This window comes from Mesoplodon densirostris, chromosome 15 (assembly GCF_025265405.1).
Source record: "Mesoplodon densirostris isolate mMesDen1 chromosome 15, mMesDen1 primary haplotype, whole genome shotgun sequence".
Taxonomy (NCBI): Eukaryota; Metazoa; Chordata; class Mammalia; order Artiodactyla; family Ziphiidae; genus Mesoplodon; species Mesoplodon densirostris.
In genome coordinates, this window is record NC_082675.1 from 62966523 (window position 1) to 62986188 (window position 19666).

Below are 19666 nucleotides of genomic sequence, written 5' to 3' on the forward strand. Positions count from 1 at the left end.
ACTGAAGTATGACCAGCCGCTCCACTTTCCAAGATCGAATGCCCAGGAGACACTTGTATTAGAGTAAAAAGGTAAGTGGAGCAGTGTGTGGTATTTAAGTCAGGATTTTGTATGGAAAGCATTAAACTGGCCAACTAAGCATTAAATTGGCCAAAGGTAAGCAGGATCAAAAATACTGCCAATTTCTAGTAGGAAAAAGTTCCAACTTCCATGTCTTCCACAGCCAGATAATATCTTCAGGGAGATTATTATGAAGAGTATGTATCCATCGTTCATTCCTTCAAACACATCCATTCTGTGACACTGACTGTGTGAAGCACTGACAACATAAACAGGAAAGAGACAAGATCCTGGCCCTCAGGTAACTCAAAATCTGTTAAAGCCTACAGAAGTAATCATAACATGAAACAAGCTGTAATGCAGTCTAACAGGTGGTGTGCTTGTGGCTCTCCCTGACTGATTCGGGGGTGTTAAAGGGTACCTATCATGTGCCAAGAGCCATTCTAGGTGGTACTGGTAATACAGATGAATAAGGACAGGAGCTCTAATCCCAAAGAGGTTACAGTCTGGTAGGAAAAATAGCAGGTAACTACAACAGCATTTATGCTCAAGCTGCGATAAGAGGAGGGAATATATCTCAGTTTGATTAGAGGAGTCAAGAAAGACCTCAAGAAAAGATGCTGCCTGAACCAAGGAATGAAGGGATGAGCAGAAGCTCAGAAATGAGTGGGGGAGAACAAATAACAGCATATGCTAAGAACAAAGGCATGTCATGTTTGCAGAACAGAAAAGGTCTAAATTGCTAGAAAATAGAAGGTTTGGGGAGTGGGAGAGAGGGTAAATGATGTTGCTAGAAAAAGATTAAGAACAGATTATGGAGGGTCCTAAGAGACATACTCCTTTTAGATACTAGAGAACCAACGTGGGTTTTTAGCCCGGAAATGTGATCAGATTTGTGTTTAAAAAGATGAATGGTGGAAAATGAACTAGATAGAGACAGGAAGGCTGCTGTATTCGTTCAGGGGAGAAGTGATGTGGGCCAACCATAGGGCAATGGCAATACAAACAGAAAAAGGCAGACATTTAAAGCCATTTCAAAGGCAGAACCAGTATGACATGGAAAACAACTAGATAGGAAGTATGGCGGGGAGGAGAGGATGTGGATATTGATGCCTCGGTCTCCATCTTGGGAGCCCAGGTAAGTGGAATTACAGAAAAAACAGGTTTGACAGGTAAAGATGAGATTAGTTTAGGGCCTACGGAGTTTGAGGTATCTATGGGACATTCATAGAATGTTAAGTAAGCAAGAAGAAGTCTAGACCTGGAACTCAAGAGAGAATTCTGGACTAGACAAACAGAACAGGAGTCATCAACATGTGGACTGACCCTTCGGGGGTCATGGACTGTTGAGGATCGACTGAATCTATGAACTCTTCAGGAAAAAAACATTTCTATACACTTTCAGGGTCTTCTCTGGCCCACTAAAGACCCTTCACAAACCCCAGATTATGAACTCTAGCACAGACAAAAGGCAAAAGCAGCTGGTATCACAGTGAAGAAGGGAATCAGGAGTAGAACCAAGCACAACCAGCAATCCAAGCGTTGAGGAAACCTGGAGGAAGTTGAGAAGTGGCTGGAGACCTGAGGAATCCAGAAGAGGCCTCATGATGTTCAGTATCACCAGATGATAGAATGATGTCAAACAGGATCAACACTACTAATCACAACCATGAGGTGGGCACTGGACACCTGTATATAGAGGGGCTACAGTTTTACATTGTAAGAATAACACAATCTACCTTCTTCAGGAATACTGTCTCCCAGTGACAGTTTCTTGATGAGCCATGAACACTCAGAACTCACCTTCCCTACCCCTGACAAACACCTCTCTTCCTACAAACTAAAGTCATCCATTTGTGTAATGGACAGCATTAGACTCAAGTACAATCTTTAACAAAAAATCAGAGCAGGGGCTTCCCTGGTGGCGCAGTGGTTGAGAGTCTGCCTGCTGATGCAGGGGACACGAGTTCGTGCCCTGGTCTGGGAGGATCCCACATGCCGCGGAGCGGCTGGGCCCATGAGCCATGGCCGCTGAGCCTGCACGTCCGGAGCCTGTGCTCCGCAACGGGAGAGGCCACAACAGTGAGAGGCCCGCGTACCACAAAAAAAAAAAAAAAAAAAATCAGAGCAAACCTTACTGACTTGCTTAGATAAGCCCAAGCTTCATGGCAGCTAGAGTTTTACCTTTCCTCCACTTTGCTCTTAGCCATTAATGAGTAGCAAAAAAATATTTTATCTTCAGTTCCTAGAAGTATCAACCAGTAAATACTGCCCAGGACATCTGGAATTAGCAATTACTGTATAATTTTCCAAAGAAATCCTATTTAAGTCTCAGACTATGAAAGTTGCTTGCTGTCTTTACATTTTTAATTCCCCTGGCACATCTGCATCATCAGGCAAAATAATGGCTGGAGTAGTACTATTGATACTGATACTTCTAGGAGCCATCAGCGGGAGTTCCCAAGCTTCTTGATTTTCCAAATGACGGGACTTCGTAAACTGAAAGTCAGGGTACTGGGCAATAAGTAAGGCCAGCAGAAAATTAAAATGTGCTTTAAGAAAACTTGGATATTTCTAATGAGGTTATGGCCACAAAACACAGCTATTTTTCAAATTCTTTAAGCTTCTATAAAATCTCCTCTTTTTTTGCTGTGTGTCCTTTCTGGTTTTTTTACTTCTTTCTTCAAGTAATCTTAGCATCTACCAATTTTTCTTTTGAAAAGTATTTTTTGTGTTGTCTGTAAAAGCAAAATCTAAGGCATATTCATTTTAATCCCTATCATAGATCATCTTTCTGATCTCCCTCCTCAAAATAATAATCAAAATTATTTTGAAGGTATTTTTGAAAAGGTGTACCTTTTTATTTCAGAATTAACGAACTAAAGGTTATAAAAGAAATTTGAATTCAAGGGTTCAGATAAATCAAGACTATGATCCCTTTTTCTGAAAAGGAAAAAAAAACAGGTCACTGGTAGGCTTAGAGTTAAAGCTCCCAGGTCTGCCTAGTGGTATTTTCCACCGCAAGACCCTGCAATTTAATAGGAGGTCAAGCAATCAGACCTGTTGTTTGGCTGGGACAGCAAATATTTACAAGTCTTCAAACAGTAAGCTATTAGCCAGAATTGGAAAGACATTTCTTTGTACTTATCTCAGTAGTCACTTAAAAAAATGCATTTTAGGAGAATTCCCTTCTCTATATAGAATTAACAGCCTGACAAAGATATGTAATTTCAAAATATGGAAAAATACCATATTTGTAAAAACACAGATTGGTATCAAAATGTCCCTTTTTTATTATAACTGGATACATTTTCAGCCTTTTCCCCATCAACTCAAACTCCACCCTCAGCTGGCAAACTTTTCTTCCTGTTTTATTGTTTTAGCAAGTGATCCTTCTTAAATACCTCTACCTTAGTCTTGGGGGAATAAAAACACACCAAAAGAAAATTAACTTCATAAGGTACCTGGCCAAAGATATTATCTCAGTATTTAGGAATCTCACATTCCAGGCCAAATTTCTTAACAGACGCATACAACTATGTTGAAAAAAATTAGAAATGAATTTTGAAGGTAATAAAAAATATGAGTATAAAAAATTATTTCAAAGAAGACATTTTAAGAAAACAGTCTCCTAGAAGAGACTGATGAAAAATACATTAGAACTGTTAAAATATGGACTGGCACAAAAAGAAGGGAAATTTTTGAAAGACAACCAAGAGTCAGTAAAATAAATACCCCAATTTGTAAAAGCTAACAAAAAAAGAGAAGCTATTTTTGTGCAAGTGTAGTCAAGGAGCAGGTAGCGCCTGTCTCCAATCATTTCTTTCCCAGCTCACGGAATACTGAATTCACTTGCGGAAAGAGTACCGTGCAGTGACTAAGGAGCATGCACTCTGCAGCTGGAGGGCCTTCCTGGTTTTGCCACTCACTGGCAGCGTCACCTTGGATATGTAACTTAAGCTCTCTATGCCTCTATTTCTTCATCTGGAAAATACAGACAATAAAGATACCCACCTTATAGTATTGTGGTGAGAATAAAACAAGTTCTGTAAAGTGTTTAGACTCTACCTGGCATAAAGTGAGTGCTATGACATACTGGCTAAGGCTAACCTTCCATTCTGAAGTCCTTATGATGTCACAGACCCAACTTTGGCCTGTTGGCAAGCTCCACCCAACTGATCTGCTTTTCACACGTGCCTCCCACCTTTGTCTTCAGTGGCTCCACACCACCCGCAGCATTCAGCCAGAACCCCCACGTGATGATCTTTTCCAATGTGAGTTCCAACCTTTCCAACATGAATCACCCGCCTCCGAAAAAAAACAACTGAAACAGATCGATTGAGCCACTGGCCCCTAGATGAAGTCATGGTGACCCCATTCCCACATTCCTTCTAACTGAATCCAAGCTATCATCACCAAAATCTTTAACACTAGTTTGAGCCCCTCTCTCCAAGAATCATCTCAATTATTCCCCTTTTCTTTTCATTTCTATCTGACTATCTGTCTTATAAGACTCATCAGCACTTACGGAAATAAGTGATTAGCTTTGTATGTATCTTCACTCTCCCCAGAACTATTAAATGTTTTGGGACACGGATGACGTACTAAATACTTCTTTCAGTCTTTCTCAATGATATGCCAATATTAGGGACTCAAATGAAACTCTCTGAATTATGAAGAGACTTAATCTTACCTGAACTGTTACAACTCCGGCTCCTTGGCACTTCTTGCCACTACTGCCTCTACACTCCAAATGCAGCGTGGTCTGTTCTTCTCGATTAACATACTGCTTGGGCATTGTGTCCAACAGCTCACTGTCCAGCACAACCTGCTGAGCTTCCCGAAGAGCTGCAGTTCTGAAAACCATCATCGGTAGGTTACAAAAAAAAAAAAGTCTTACGAAATATTTTATGATAAGTGATAAAGGCTTCCAGTCACCCCCAGCCTGCATTAGAGAACGATAAGGCACAAGAATTCCATAGTAACAAAAAACCAAAGGTGTGTGTGCCAAGACTTACCCAAACCCTCTCCCTGGCAGTCAGAGAGTTAAAAAAGGAAGGAAAAGTAAGACAACTTTTTAGCCAGAAACAAAGCTCCATTTAGAATCTGTGTTATATCAACAATGTTTTTTTAAATGAACCCTTAAATGCAGAAGAGCAAATGAGAATTCCATCCTGATTTAATCATCCTAAAGGCATACCTTATTTGTAAGTACCAGTGACTTCTTAGATATTAGCAACTCAAACTATGTGGAAGACATGAAAAGCTAGTTGTTTACATGGGTGTCAACACTGTATTGATTATTACAGTGATGTGCAGGCAGCCTGTGTGTTGCATGTGCAAACAACACACATACGATACCTGACTAAACCAAAGACAACCAAGGGATAAAGGGCCAATAAGAGATTGATTCCCATGGGCTTGGGCTTTGCAAAGATAAACTCTTTCACTTGATAAATAAAACAGACTCTACACGCACTCCTCCTCACAGGATCACAAGCTACAATCAAAACCTTATATAGGGCCTCCCTGGTGGCGCAGTGGTTGAGAGTCCGCCTGCCGATGCAGGGGATACGGGTTCGTGCCCCGGTCTGGGAGGATCCCACATGCCGCGGAGCGGCTGGGCCCGTGAGCCGTGGCCGCTGAGCCTGCGCGTCCGGAGCCTGTGCTCCGCAGCGGGAGAGGCCACAACAGGGAGAGGCCCGCGTACGGCAAAAAAAAAAAAAAACCTTATATATATGATCATTCTGTATCCACCGTGAACTCAAAATACTCAAATGACTTTCCCACACTTCGATCAAGTATCTGTGTCAATTTTTAAAAGAATATGGAGAGTTAGAGAGCAAAGCAGTGAAGAGCGAGTAAATCTCATTTCGTTCCCTTTTAACACCATCTTTCCAGTATCAGAAGATTTCCTCAGGAAAAGCGTAAGAAAAAAATTTAGCTGGCACTGCTGACACTCGGAAATGCCACAAGAAACTACAATTTATAGACTTCATGAAAGCGCCACATAATTTCCACACGAAATTAAAAGACTTGTCACAACTTGGTTAACTAAGGTAACCAGCTGAGCCAGTCTGGTCAAATTACCCTGGTGGTGAGAAGGCTAATGAAGAAGCTCTTCTAGATGCTACTCATCAGGCCGTCAAAGCAGCAAGCACAGAAGCATGATCCTGGAGGGCTTGTGGTCTTACCTGGCCTGCTGCCGCAGCAGGTTCAGATCTGTGCGTACCAGCTGGATGGTGTCCTTCTGACTCAGGATCGAGGCTGAGGAAAAAACTGGCACAGGAGGCCTCATTGGCTGCAGAACAAGGGGAGGTTGGGGGTCCTCATGTTTCCGCAGGTTACTTAAAACCCTTTCTTTAGCTGAAAAAAAAATTAAGTCATATTTACTGAATAATGGCTACTACTAGGTCATAATGTACTACAAAACTAATCTGTTACCTTCACAAAGAATGTTAGAGATCTGAAGAATAGTTGTTTAAATCATCAGAGGCCTAAATGAATAAAATTATCTGTTGTTCCTTGCAAGTTTTGAGGGATCACCCACTAGCCTAAGAATACTCTACCAGGAGCTGAGAGCTCAGGAGCATGCGATATGATTAAATAGAATTCCTATCCTCAAAAAGCCTCGATGACAGTTAAAGACCTACTGCTCACAATCTTAAATTATCACCCTAGACAGCTTTGCATGACACGCTAAGGTGTTTGGACTTGATACTAGTGTAAAAGGGATCTAGTGAATAACTCTAAGCAAGCTTTAGAAAGATGGTAGCTATCATCTGGACAGTGGACTGGGGAAATGGGGCGGGTAGCCCAGTTAAGAGTTTAATGCAATCAGCCAAATAAACTTCACAGGAATAGGAGAAAGAGGAATGGGCATTATGGAATGAAGCTGAGTGAAAAGTCCTACATTAGGCCAAGGTTTGAACAGGAGGGTAAAGAGTAGCAGAGTTAAAATGAATGAAGACATGGGCATGAACTCCTACAGAACTTATACTTATGTAGTCATAGTCATTCATTCATTCATTTGTTCATTCACTCAAAAACTGATTTACGAGTCCAAATAAGAAATCACGTACCATATAAGAAAAATAAAGGTAAAAAACAGTAAATCTGTACCATGCAACTTTGCACTAGATTTCACATGATCTCATACTGCTCAATCCAACTTAAATGTTTATATTTCTACACTTAGTACACAGCTGGATACACAGTAGGTGTCCAATAAATTCCTATCTTCCCTTCCTTTCTTTTCATTACACTATCCACATACCACACAGCTCATAGGGACTGAAGAACATGAAGAAAAATGCTGCCATGTAAGATAACAGAGGTCGGGAGAGGTCAAGGGAATTGCAAGTCAGTAAGTCAACAAAGTACTTAAGGGACTACTCTGAATTTCCGATTTCATTCCAGATATAGCATTCAATTTTCTATTCTTGTTAAGAAAAATTAAAGAAAACTTAATAGCCATGACTTTACTTGGCATACGAAAACTTGTATTGTTTGTAATCCAAACAGATGGAATTTAACATTCCAAACAGGTCAAGTCCAGGACCGTCCCTTATAGCTGGGGTTTTTCCACTAGAACTACCACTCTACGCACAGACTGTAACAAAGCTGGATATTCACCATGGGGTAAGACTCCTGACTATGTTCAAGTTTCTTTCAAGCAATATTAGGTCATGGCTCTAAAGGAAAATGGGGGTGGGGGAGGTGGGGAGGGTCTTTTTCTAACCCAATATAACTTATTACGAAAGAAAAATCAAGGGTGGTACTTTAAATACAAAACAAAAGACAGAAAAAAAAACTTAATTCAGAGCATATTTAACTATAATCACAACTCTGGACCACAACTGACAAAAAGTTACGAAGCCAACAAATTTAAGAAAAAGAAGTTGGTGTCGTAAGTATACAGTAACCTATGAAGAGCTGCTGATATTTTTCCTACAATCACAATCACAAGTTCCATTGTTTGATATAATCATCATCTAACCTGCTCTCATCTGAGAAAAACCTGAAACTAATTATTTAAAAATTTAGGCTGTAATTTTATTTAGAACTGCAACCTGTACTGATCGCCAGAAACAAGACAAGTGGTGAAGAGCAGGGTCTCTGAAGCCCGCTTTTCAAAGCCCCAGCTTTGTGACTTCAGAAAGTTACCTAACCACCATACACTTCAGGTTCCTTATCTGCTCAATGCAAACCCCAAATAATTAAATTCTAGCTTCTACTTTACATGTTTTAAGTCAATTAAAATATCTTTTTAAAGCATCATGGAGAAAATGAACCACAAACTACCTAATCACTTTCCCAATCTACAAGAAATACAGGGGACAGAAAAACATATTAAACTATACCACAAAGGTATAATTAGCAACATCCAGACAGTGGGAAACTCCATGGCAAGAGTCATGCCTCAGTGTGGGCCAATGACATGTAACTGGAAAGTCTATGAGCAGCTTCTTGAAAGAGTCCTTGAAAGAGGGAGACTTCCCTACCCACTGAATGGAATGCAAATGAGACAGCTTAAGCTTAAGCAGCCACGTTGAACCATAAGTGGATGTCAGATGTGAACACAGTGAGACAGCAAGATAGGAGGGGTACGGGTCCTTGAAGGCTTTCAGGCCATAAAGCTACTGCTCTGAACTGCCTGCCTCCAGACTTCTTTTACACGGAAAAAAAATCCCTATCTTATTTAAGTCCTCACTGTTTTTGGAATTTCTCTCATTCAAAGCATAACCTAACCCCAAGTGGTTAACAAGTTAACAATGAACTCCTAAAAAAGCAGTTCTCACTGAGGGGTACACTTTGTGAACCTTAACCCTCAATGGCTCTGATTCACTCACTCACCCACCATTCATTCACTCATTCATTCACTCACCCATTCATTCAAAGGGTCTGATGCTCACTCACACAACTCACCCAACAAAGGATCAGTGAAGTCCAGCGGCACTGACGAACTGCAGGGTGTAGAATGGGACTCAAGCTTGGCCTGCATCCACAGACTAACGGTTTCCTGAAATTCATAATGTATGCGCTCCATGTTCAAATACTCTATCCACAGGTCCTAAAATGGAACCACAGGACTTTAACTTTCAGAGATGAATCACATATTCACATATAAAACTGTATACTTAACTTTAAAGTGAACCCATAAGTTTCAACATGAGGTGGTCCACTCCAAGTTCTCCAAGCATTAGGATAAATCACATTTAAAATGGGCACTCTAGGGAATTCCCTGGCGGTACAGTGGTTAGGACTTGGCACTTGAACTGTCTAGGGCCCGGGTTCAATCCCTGGTCAGGGAACTAAGATCCTGCAAGCTGCGTGGTGCAGCCAAATAAATAAATTAAAAAATAAAATGTCTAACACCCTTAGGAATCTCAAAACTTTTTGATTGTGTACCATGACTGGAAAAAATTATTACAATAGCCTCACTAAATGTATATTTATATATTACATACATATACTACTGAACTAATATAAGACATAGGTAAAAAAAAAAACAAATTTTAAAGAGATAAAAAATAAATATATCGAAAATAATTGGATCTGGATTATATCAAGCCCTAGGTCCCAATACCAACTTACAGGAAATACAGGGGACAGAAAAACATATTAAACTACACCACAAAGATATAATCAGCAAAATCCAAACTGTGGAGAAGCTCTATGGACAAACTACCCAGTTTCTTCAACAAATAAATTGCAATTTAAAAAAAAAAAAGGATAAGGGGAGACCTATAGATTTAAACAGATTAATAAGAACTATCAACCAATTACAAAATGCAGACTCTGATTCAAACAAACTGTAAGAGCAAATAAAAACAAAACTTTTATGACATTTTTAAGAGCACTGGAAATTTGAACACTGTCTAGATATTTGATATTAAGAAATTACTGTTAATATATTTCAGATATAAATGCTCTTGGGTTATGTTATTATTTTTTTAATATATTTATTTATTTATTTATTTTTGGCCATGTTGGGTCTTCGTTGCTGCGGGCAGGCTTTCTCTAGTTGTGGTGAATGGGGGCTACTCTTCGTTGAGGTATGTGGGCTTCTCATTGTCGTGGCTTCTCTTGTTGCAGAGCACGGGCTCTAGGTGCTCAGGCTTCAGTAGTTGTGGCTTGCGGGCTCTAGAGCTCAGGCTCAGGAGTTGTGGCGCATGGGCTTAGTTGCTCCATGGCATGTGGGCTTTTCCCCGGCCAGGGCTTGAACCTATGTCCCTTGCATTGGCAGGCAGATTCTTAACCACTGCGCCACCAGGGAAGCCCTGTTATTTTTTTAAATCTTTGTCTTTTAAAATATGTATCGAATGCCCTCTAGGATTAGCTCCAACATGGTGGTGGGACTGGACTGGTTATAGGTGAAACGACACATGATACATACAGGCAGAGGGAGAAGGGCATGTCTATTATACTATTCTATTTTTCTGTATGATTGAATTTTTCATTAGAAAAGGTAAAATAAATAAGTAAATAGATATGATTGACCAAAAAAAATAGAAACAGAAATTCCAGTATTTTCCTCCCACTCTCCAGTGAGCTGTCTTGCATATTTTGCATATTTGTCTTGCATAAAGTATATGTCTGGCATATATTTCACTCTGGTGATGACTACATATTAGAATGGTGGACTGCCATTAGTAAAAAAGAAAGTCAACTATCAATGAACACCAAAAACTACTTCAAACAGAAATAGCTGATGAGCAGATATGGACTGTGGTTTTGTGGACGATGGTTTTCTTTCTTTTTTTCTGATTTTGAGTGTTCTAAAGGATACCTATAAATGTAAAAATGTTTCAGGCTTCTCAATTAGCACACTCCCATGAAGTCCTAAATCGTTATTTCCAAACCAATCATGGCACAAGGCATTCCAGACTCAGAGAAGGAACTCCAAAGTCATCCTGATCACAAGCCTGGATCTTGGATGCACCAAACTGTTTGAGGTGCTGTACCAGACGCTTCTACTGTGTATACACATCTCCTTTAATTGGGGTCTGGATGTCACTTTCTCCACCTCTGTGCTAAAGTACTATTGACAGAAGCTAACAATTAGAAAAGAATACTGAGAATTAACAGTGGGTAAGCAGGGATGTTTCAGAAACCACTAAAAGGCAGAACAACTCTGAACCTGAATTACTGATTCAAAATACTAGCTATAAAATTAAATGGCCAGCAGAAACTAACACAACATTTTAAAACAACTATACTCCAATAAAAAAATTTTTTTAATAAATAAATAGAATTTTTAAAAAAATCAAATGGCAACAAAGACTTTAAAAAAACAAAGAAAGCAATTAACCGTGTAGATGCTGGGGAACCAAGATAAATATTAAAGAACCAAGAAAGCTATGATTAATTTTTTAAAACACTGACCAAGTACCTACTACATGCAAATTCTCAGATAAGGCTTTGGGTTGTGGAGTATAAACAAGAGATGATTATGGACCTGCACGCAAAAGATTTCAGGACACCATGATCATCTGTGTATTTTTCCTATTTCTCTGGTCCTGTATTCTCAGCCTTATTTCTCTGTGCCTTTCAATGTTACTTCTCAGAGTTCCATCTTCAGTCCTCTTCTTAATCCAAATACTCTATTACCATTACACCCACGTTTCCTACACTACCCCATTCCTGAACTCTAGACCTGTACATCCCCTCCCCACCAACCCTTTAATTAGAGCTTTCCTTGAAGCCCCTCAGGCACCTCCTCTTCCAGTACTGTAAACAGCAGCTGCCCAAGCTATGAATTTGGAAGTCCTTGTACTATCTAACCTGCCCTACGACTGTATCAATCCTAATCTAAAAATCCTATTGATTCTACTAATTCTTCTTCAATACATATATATTTTTTATGATAAGAACAGGCTAATTTTATTTTATTTTTTTAAACATCTTTATTGGAGTATAATTGCTTTACAATGGTGTGTTAAGTTTCTGCTCCATAACAAAGTGAAACAGCTATACACATACACACGTTCCCATTATCTCTTCCCTCTTGCTTCTCCCTCACTCCCACCCTCCCTATCCCACCCTTCTAGGTGGTCACAAACCACGGAGCTGATCTCCCTGTGCTATGAAGCTGCTTCCCACTAGCTATCTATTTTACGTTTGGTAGTGTATATATGTCCATGCCACTCTCTCACTTTGTCACAGCTTACCCTTCCCCCTCCCCATATCCTCAAGCCCATTCTCTAGTAGGTCTGTGTCTTTATTCCTGTCTTACCCCTAGGTTCTTCATGACCTTTTTTTTTTCTTAGATTCCATATATACATGTTAGCATACAGTATTTGTTTTTCTCTTTCAGACTTACTTCACTCTGTATGACAGACTCTAGGTCCATCCACCTCACTACAAATATCTCAATTTCATTTCTTTTAATGGCTGAGTAATATTCCGTTGTATATATATGCCACTTCTTCTTTATCCATTCATCCAATTATGGACACTTAGGTTGCTTCCATGTCCTGGCTATTGTAACTAGAGCTGCAATGAACATTTTGGTACATTACTCTTTTTGAATCATGGGGTTTTCTCAGGGTATATGCCCAGTAGTGGGATTGCTGGGTCATATGGTAGTTCTATTTTTAGTTTTTTAAGGAACCTCCATACTGTTCTCCATAGTGGCTGTATCAATTTACATTCCCACCAACAGTGCAAGAGGGTTCCCTTTTCTCCACACCCTCTCCAGCATTTATTGTTTGTAGATTTTTTGATGATGGCCATTCTGACCAGTGTGAGATGATATCTCATTGTAGTTTTGATTTGCATTTCTCTAATGATTAATGATGTTGAGCATTCTTTCATGTGTTTGTTGGCAATCTGTATATCTTCTTTGGAGAAATGTCTATTTAGGTCTTCTGCCCATTTTTGGATTGGGTTGTTTGTTTCTTGGATATTCAGCTGCATGAGCTGCCTGTAAATCTTGGAGATGAATCCTTTTTGTCAGTTGCTTCATTTGCAAATATTTTCTCCCATTCTGAGGGTTGTCTTTTCGTCTTGTTATGGTTTCCCTTGCTCTGCAAAAGCTTTTAAGTTTCCTTAGGTCCCATTTGCTTATTTTTGTTTTTATTTCCATTTCTCTAGGAGGGGGGTCAAAAAGGATCTTGCTGTGATTTATGTCATGGAGTGTTCTGCCTATGTTTTCCTCTAAGAGTTTGATAGTGTCTGGCCTTACATTTAGGTCTTTAATCCATTTTGAGTTTATTTTTGTGTATGGTGTCAGGCAGTGTTCTAATTTCATACTTTTACATGTACCTGTCCAATTTTCCCAGCACCACTTATTGAAGAGGCTGTCTTTTCTCCACTGTATATTCTTGCCTCCTTTATCAAAGATAAGGTGACCATATGTGTGGGGGTTTATCTCTGGGCTTCCTATCCTGTTCCATTAATCTATATTTCTGTTTTTGTGCCAGTAACATATGCAAATCAATCAACGTGATACACCATATTAACAAATTGAAGGAGAAAAACCATATGATCATCTCAATAGATGCAGAGAAAGCTTTCGACAAAATTCAATACCCATTTATGATAAAAACCCTGCAGAAAGTAGGCATAGAGGGAACTTTCCTCAACATAATAAAGGCCATATATGACAAACCCACAGCCAACATCGTCCTCAATGGTGAAAAACTGAAACCATTTCCACTAAGATCAGGAACAAGACAAGGTTGCCCACTCTCACCACTATTATTCAACATAGTTTTGGAAGTTTTAGCCACAGCAATCAGAGAAGAAAAAGAAATAAAAGGAATCCAAATTGGAAAAGAAGTAGTAAAGCTGTCACTGTTTGCAGATGACATGATACTATACATAGAGAATCCTAAAGATGCTACCAGAAAACTACTAGAGCTAATCAATGAATTTGGTAAAGTAGCAGGATACAAAATTAATGCACAGAAATCTCTGGCATTCCTATACACTAATGATGAAAAATCTGAAAGTGAAATTAAAAAACACTCCCATTTACCACTGCAACAAAAAGAATAAAATATCTAGGAATAAACCTACCTAAGGAGACAAAAGACCTGTATGCAGAAAATTATAAGACACTGATGAAAGAAATTAAAGATGATACAAATAGATGGAGAGATATACAATGTTCTTGGATTGGACGAATCAACATTGTGAAAATGACTCTACTACCCAAAGCAATCTACAGATTCAATGCAATCCCTATCAAACTACCACTGGCATTTTTCACAGAACTAGAGCAAAAAATTTCACAATTTGTATGGAAACACAAAAGACCCCGAATAGCCAAAGCAATCTTGAGAACGAAAAATGGAGCTGGAGGAATCAGGCTCCCTGACTTCAGACTATACTACAAAGCTACAGTAATCAAGACAGTATGGTACTGGCACAAAAACAGAAATATAGATCAATGGAACAGGATAGAAAGTTCAATATATTTTTAATTCATCCATTTATTTAACTACTCCTGCTATTTCAATAGCTCTTCAAACAAAGACTTTGGAAAAAGACATCCTGCTGGTAACATCCTCTCTGCCACCGCATCACCATATCTTCCTATCAACCTGAGAACTCCCATTTGTCCTGTAGGGCTCAGTTCAAAGGTCACACTCCAGTCTCAGTCTGAATCAGGTGCCATTTGTGCATGTTTCCACAGCACCCTGGGCATTCCACCCCCACAGTCTTCATCACTGGATGCAATAATTATTTAGTCCCCCATTTGACAGTAAGCACTTTAAAGGCAGACTGCATCAAGTTTCTTTTCACCTTTGTTATTAGATGCCTGATACCTTAAAGGCATTCAATAGATACTCACAGAAAGAAGGGAAGGAAAGAAGAAAGAAGAAAAGAGAGGAAGGAAAGACAACACAGAAGAAAGTGAGAGACACCTACTAGAGATGAAATAGTATATACAGTGTGGAAGCAACTAGGTTTAAAGACCCAAATTGAAGTCTCTCAAGTCTTAGAGGATCTTAAATCCCATCCAATGTTGGGGGTCAATGCCCAGTAGAGTTCAGCCCCTAGAAAAAAGAAACTGCAACAGGAGAGATATGCCTATGCCTAGACACACACACATACACACTCACACAAATGATAGCTACAGAAGCTTAGAGAAAACTCAGAAGTTTTGGCCTAAGAAAGACCACAGACATCTTTGCTTGGGTACCAGGGAGAGAACAAATTAGGATATGTGAAGACTAGAATTGAGTATCTCCAAAAGGGCAACCAAAATTGTGATAGCTACAAGTAAGTCATCTCCAAAGGCAAACAAAGGTGAACTCCCTAGCTCCAGGCTACTAACTTTCTATACAACGTATGAATCTTAACAATCTTAACAAATTCTTACACAGTTTTATGGGAGTAGAGATGACTGCTTAAAAGTGTTCAGCTGCTGACAATTTAAAACAAGGAAGAATACAGTCAGAGAAAGGCTGTGTTTATGAGGCTGTAGAAGGTTCCAGAATGAGCTTCAAGCCTTCAGGTGAGGCCATAGTGGGGTCAGAGATTCAAAATCAAACACTCCTACAAAAAAATCACTTATATATTGACAAAACCACAAAAACAATGACCATCCCAGTGACCCGATTTCTGTATCAACAAGTGGTTTTACCATTAGGTTATAAAAGTGACCAATTCAAATTACAGTTAGATATGCTAAGAGAGACACTGCCATAGTGTTACCTGCTGATTCTGCATCACTTTTGCTAGCCTGTGAATATCATAATGCTTTGGCAGAGAAGGGATATACGTATCTCCTTTTTGAAAATTCTCATCTTCTAGCCATAATATATATACATTGAAGATCCTAAAAGAAAAAAACATAATTACATAAAATACAAAAAGATGTGCAGGCAAATGAAGTTTCTTACACCTCTAGGAGCACTGGCACTAAAAGATAAAAGTTCAGAAGCACATAACACAGAAAATATTTCCAACCACCACACTCCCAAGAAGGGCCAGCAAGGGAGAAAGGTCACAAATCATTTAAATACGATGCAATAATTGCTAAAACAAAAGGTGTGAAGAAAGGGCTCTGTGAACTCTATTACTAAAGAGGGTTAAATACAGTACACAGAAAAAAATAACTGGAGAAGGTGACTTTAACACAGACCAAGGATCTGAATTTTATGCTTTTCTTTCCTGGACAATCAGTCACAGTGAGGCTTGGTGCTTGGAAAAGTTTATATAACATTCAAATAAACACCTTTTCTGTCTTTCAGAGAAAACATTAAAAGCCATTTTAAACTTATGCATTGGAAGAACCTGCCAGCTTTAGGCTCAATGACAATCCCCTGCCTCAAGGAATCACAAATAGAACCCATAGCATGTATGCACCCTGTTCCCATGAAGAAGGAACAGAAGAAAGCTAAAAACAGGAAAAACAAATTCTCTATTTTCCAGTAAAAACTTTTTAAAAAATTTAATGATGCTTCCTTTGTTTTTATTTTGTTTTGTTTTTACAAGGAAGACAGTCCATTTAGCTCAGATCACTGGTATTTTAAGCAGTTGTTTGCAGCAACAGGTACCAGAGTAGTCTACAGCACACAAATTACAAAGTACTAGGTCGGGACCAGGAGGTGTGGCTGGGCTTTACTCAATAAAGTGGAAAAACACCACCTTTACCCTGGCAGCAGTCTATGTAGGAAGAGACCCTGGGACAGAGCTTTGAGGCTTTTAAACAGGAGAGGCTGGGACGGAGCTCTCTTCCAGCTTGACTCGGTTATACGTCTACTTCACAACATGCCAAAGGAGGGCAACAGGGAACATCAAAGGCTTTCTTAGCTGATCTAAATGTTCAGAGATAAAGCCTTCCCAATGGTTAAGCCCAGATAAAAATACATTTTCCTTCTCACAAGGAAGAGAAAGGGAGAAATCATTCTGGAGGCTGAGAGAAGTCCTAAGGCTTTGAGGTCAATCAAGCCTGAAGCCTGAGTGCTGGATTGAAATACTGGGTTTCCTCACTGAGACATTTGTATTCACTTTGTATTCAGAGTTCATTATTAAGAGCCGTTTTTTTTTTTTTTTTTTTTTTCTTTTTGCGGTATGCGGGCCTCTCACTGTCGTGGCCTCTCCCGTTGCGGAGCACAGGCTCCGGACGCGCAGGCCCAGCGGCCATGGCTCACGGGCCCAGCCGCTCCGCGGCATATGGGATCCTCCCAGATCGGGGCACGAACCCGTATCCCCTGCATCGGCAGGCGGACTCTCAACCACTGCGCCACCAGGGAGGCCCAAGAGCCGTTTTTATTAAGTCTTATTTATAAGACTAATATTTCGTTTACATCAAGCTTACAAATGAAAGGTGAAAGAACAGTGTGAAGGGAACACACACTTACCTCAGAGTTCTTAACCTTTTAGGGGATGCAAATATTAAGCCTATTTTTAGAAGCAGTTTTGGAAGATTATGAATCCACCGCACCCCAGGTGGATCCCACAATCCCCTACAGGGCCTATGAATCTCACTTAAAGAACCCTGCCTGGGTCGTTTATTTCTTTTAGAGAACTATCGTAGCAGGCTTTACTAGTTGTTAACCTGCTATTATCACTTCTTTTGGTTTGTTTCTGTTATTAAATAAAGAAATAGAAGAGGTCACCAGCCCTCCAGTTTAAGAGCTTTCACTCAGACTCCAGGCACTTCACAGAGGTACATCCAAATTGCTGATTCACTCTCATAAGAAACACAAAAGAGAAACATTACAAGATGCAAACCCATAGTCAAAACCACCTTCCATATTCAATCTAACAGGTTAAGAGAATAACATCTTGCAGCTGTAACACAAATCAAAGAGCCGGCACAAGTACCTGTGCTGCAAACAACATAAATGGCTAAATAGCCATGCCTCACCTCACGAGCTCCGTGTGCAGTTCTGGTGAAGTCAGGTAAGCAGGGGTGCCAGCCTGGGTCGCTGGCAGCCCTTCACTGCCCTCTGCTGGAACTCGGAGGGCCTTGCTTGCAGCGTGGTGGAAGTCAGCCACCTCAGTCAGGCGCCTCTTCATTTCTTTTAGCAAATTGATATGAGCAGGGCTTTGAAAAAACCTTCTTCCAATACAACCATCTACGGGTAGCCTTAAAAAATGCAAGCACAGATCACAACAGGATCAACACAAGATGCTCTTTCTATGTGACACAAAATTACAGTCTGTTAAGTCCGTTTATTAAATTAATACATACTATCTCTACCTCCATGGTTATAATGAGGCTCCAACAAGATGGCGCATATAAAAGCAGTTTTTAAAAGAACGAAATGCTATGCAAATTCAAGACACTGTCACCACTTAGAGGTACAGAAGAGATTAAAGATAGTCCCTTTTCTTAAAGAACTTGCAATCTGGTAGAAAACAGAAGTGATGAAGAATCAACATCCGTATGTTTCAAAGGGGTGAGTTAAGGGAGTGCAGGTGAACTAGAAACAGAGCTGGAGCCAGACAGCGATGGTCAGTGACAGTGAGTAGCCACAGCCAGCCAGAGTCCCTTCACATCCAGTGGAAACGCTGGCCTCCCCCCAGGCACTGACTGGCCTTTGTCCACAGCTGCACTACCCATCACCAGTCCCCTCGAACAAGCTCCACCATGGCCACATAAGCAGCCTCAGCTTGGGACAGTCTCTCCCTTTGCAGCTCCAGAAGCTCTCTGCTTAACCTTGCAGGGTCCCAGGGTGTTGTCTTCACCAAACTGGGTATGGGGGATGGTAAAGAGAGAGCGGCCACAAGATACCCTGAGCTCAGAAAAGGTCTAGGCTGATAGACGTGAAACAGGAATGGAGGGAGGCTCCTAGCCAGAGAATGACTCTAACTCCCATGCCACAGTGTGAGAACACAGAGCTGCAGAGCAATGCAAAGGCGGGAACTGATTCACAGAAACTTACTACTACTCTGGGTACCATACCCATATTGAGGTCCTGGGCGGTGAAGATACAGGAGGAAGAACTTCTGCCAAATGAGTGGCAGAAGAGGATGGTCAGAAGGCGTGACGAGAGCCTGGTGGGCCCAACGATAAATCAGCAGCCTCTGGAGGGACGGGACGATGGGGAGTTTCAGCTGAGCCTGGGCTTTCTACAAAAGAGGCGGGCTTTGAGCAACCATGTAATGACCACAATTGCAAACAGTCACTTCCTAAGTGATTCAAATGAAATGCTGAACATGGTGTTTTCGATTCAATAAGAAAAAAGAAAAGTCATATAAACCTTACTTCTCCAACCCACTTAGTAGCAAGACATGTAGGGCAGCTTTTTTTTCAAGAATTTCACAGACCCCAGAATTGGACTTGGTCTTAAGCATCACCTAGTCTAATCTCATTTCCATGCCTTTCCATTCCTTCGCATGTAAAACACTATAGGGCAAGAATAATATAAAAGCCAAAGTAAATTTTATCAACCTCTTGAAAATAGAGACTTTTTTTTTTTTTGGCCATGCCGCATGACATGTGGGATCTCAGTTCCCCGACCAGGGGTCAGACCTGCGCCCCCTGCATTGGAAGTGCAGAATCTTAACCACTGAACCACCAGGGAAGTCCCGAAAATTTAGATTTTAAATGGACGTTCAAGAATGATAAATCCCTTGACAGTCTCTGAAATCCTAAAGCAAAGTCTACACTATAGGACCTGAAAATAGAAGGTCTTTA

The 19666-nt window shown here is 40.3% G+C and overlaps 1 protein-coding gene across 1 annotated transcript in view; it reads right to left on the minus strand.

The window, feature by feature from the left end:
- Positions 1-19666, minus strand: part of EPG5 (ectopic P-granules 5 autophagy tethering factor) — a 126635-nt gene that overhangs the window by 50222 nt on the left and 56747 nt on the right. Inside the window, exons 22-27 of the mRNA XM_060118603.1 lie at positions 18932-19098; positions 17891-18112; positions 15730-15853; positions 8989-9133; positions 6255-6426; positions 4754-4916 (exon numbers count right to left, since the gene is read on the minus strand). Of these exons, the coding sequence (XP_059974586.1) occupies positions 4754-4916; positions 6255-6426; positions 8989-9133; positions 15730-15853; positions 17891-18112; positions 18932-19098 (993 nt within the window). The remainder of the gene's footprint in view (positions 1-4753; positions 4917-6254; positions 6427-8988; positions 9134-15729; positions 15854-17890; positions 18113-18931; positions 19099-19666) is intronic.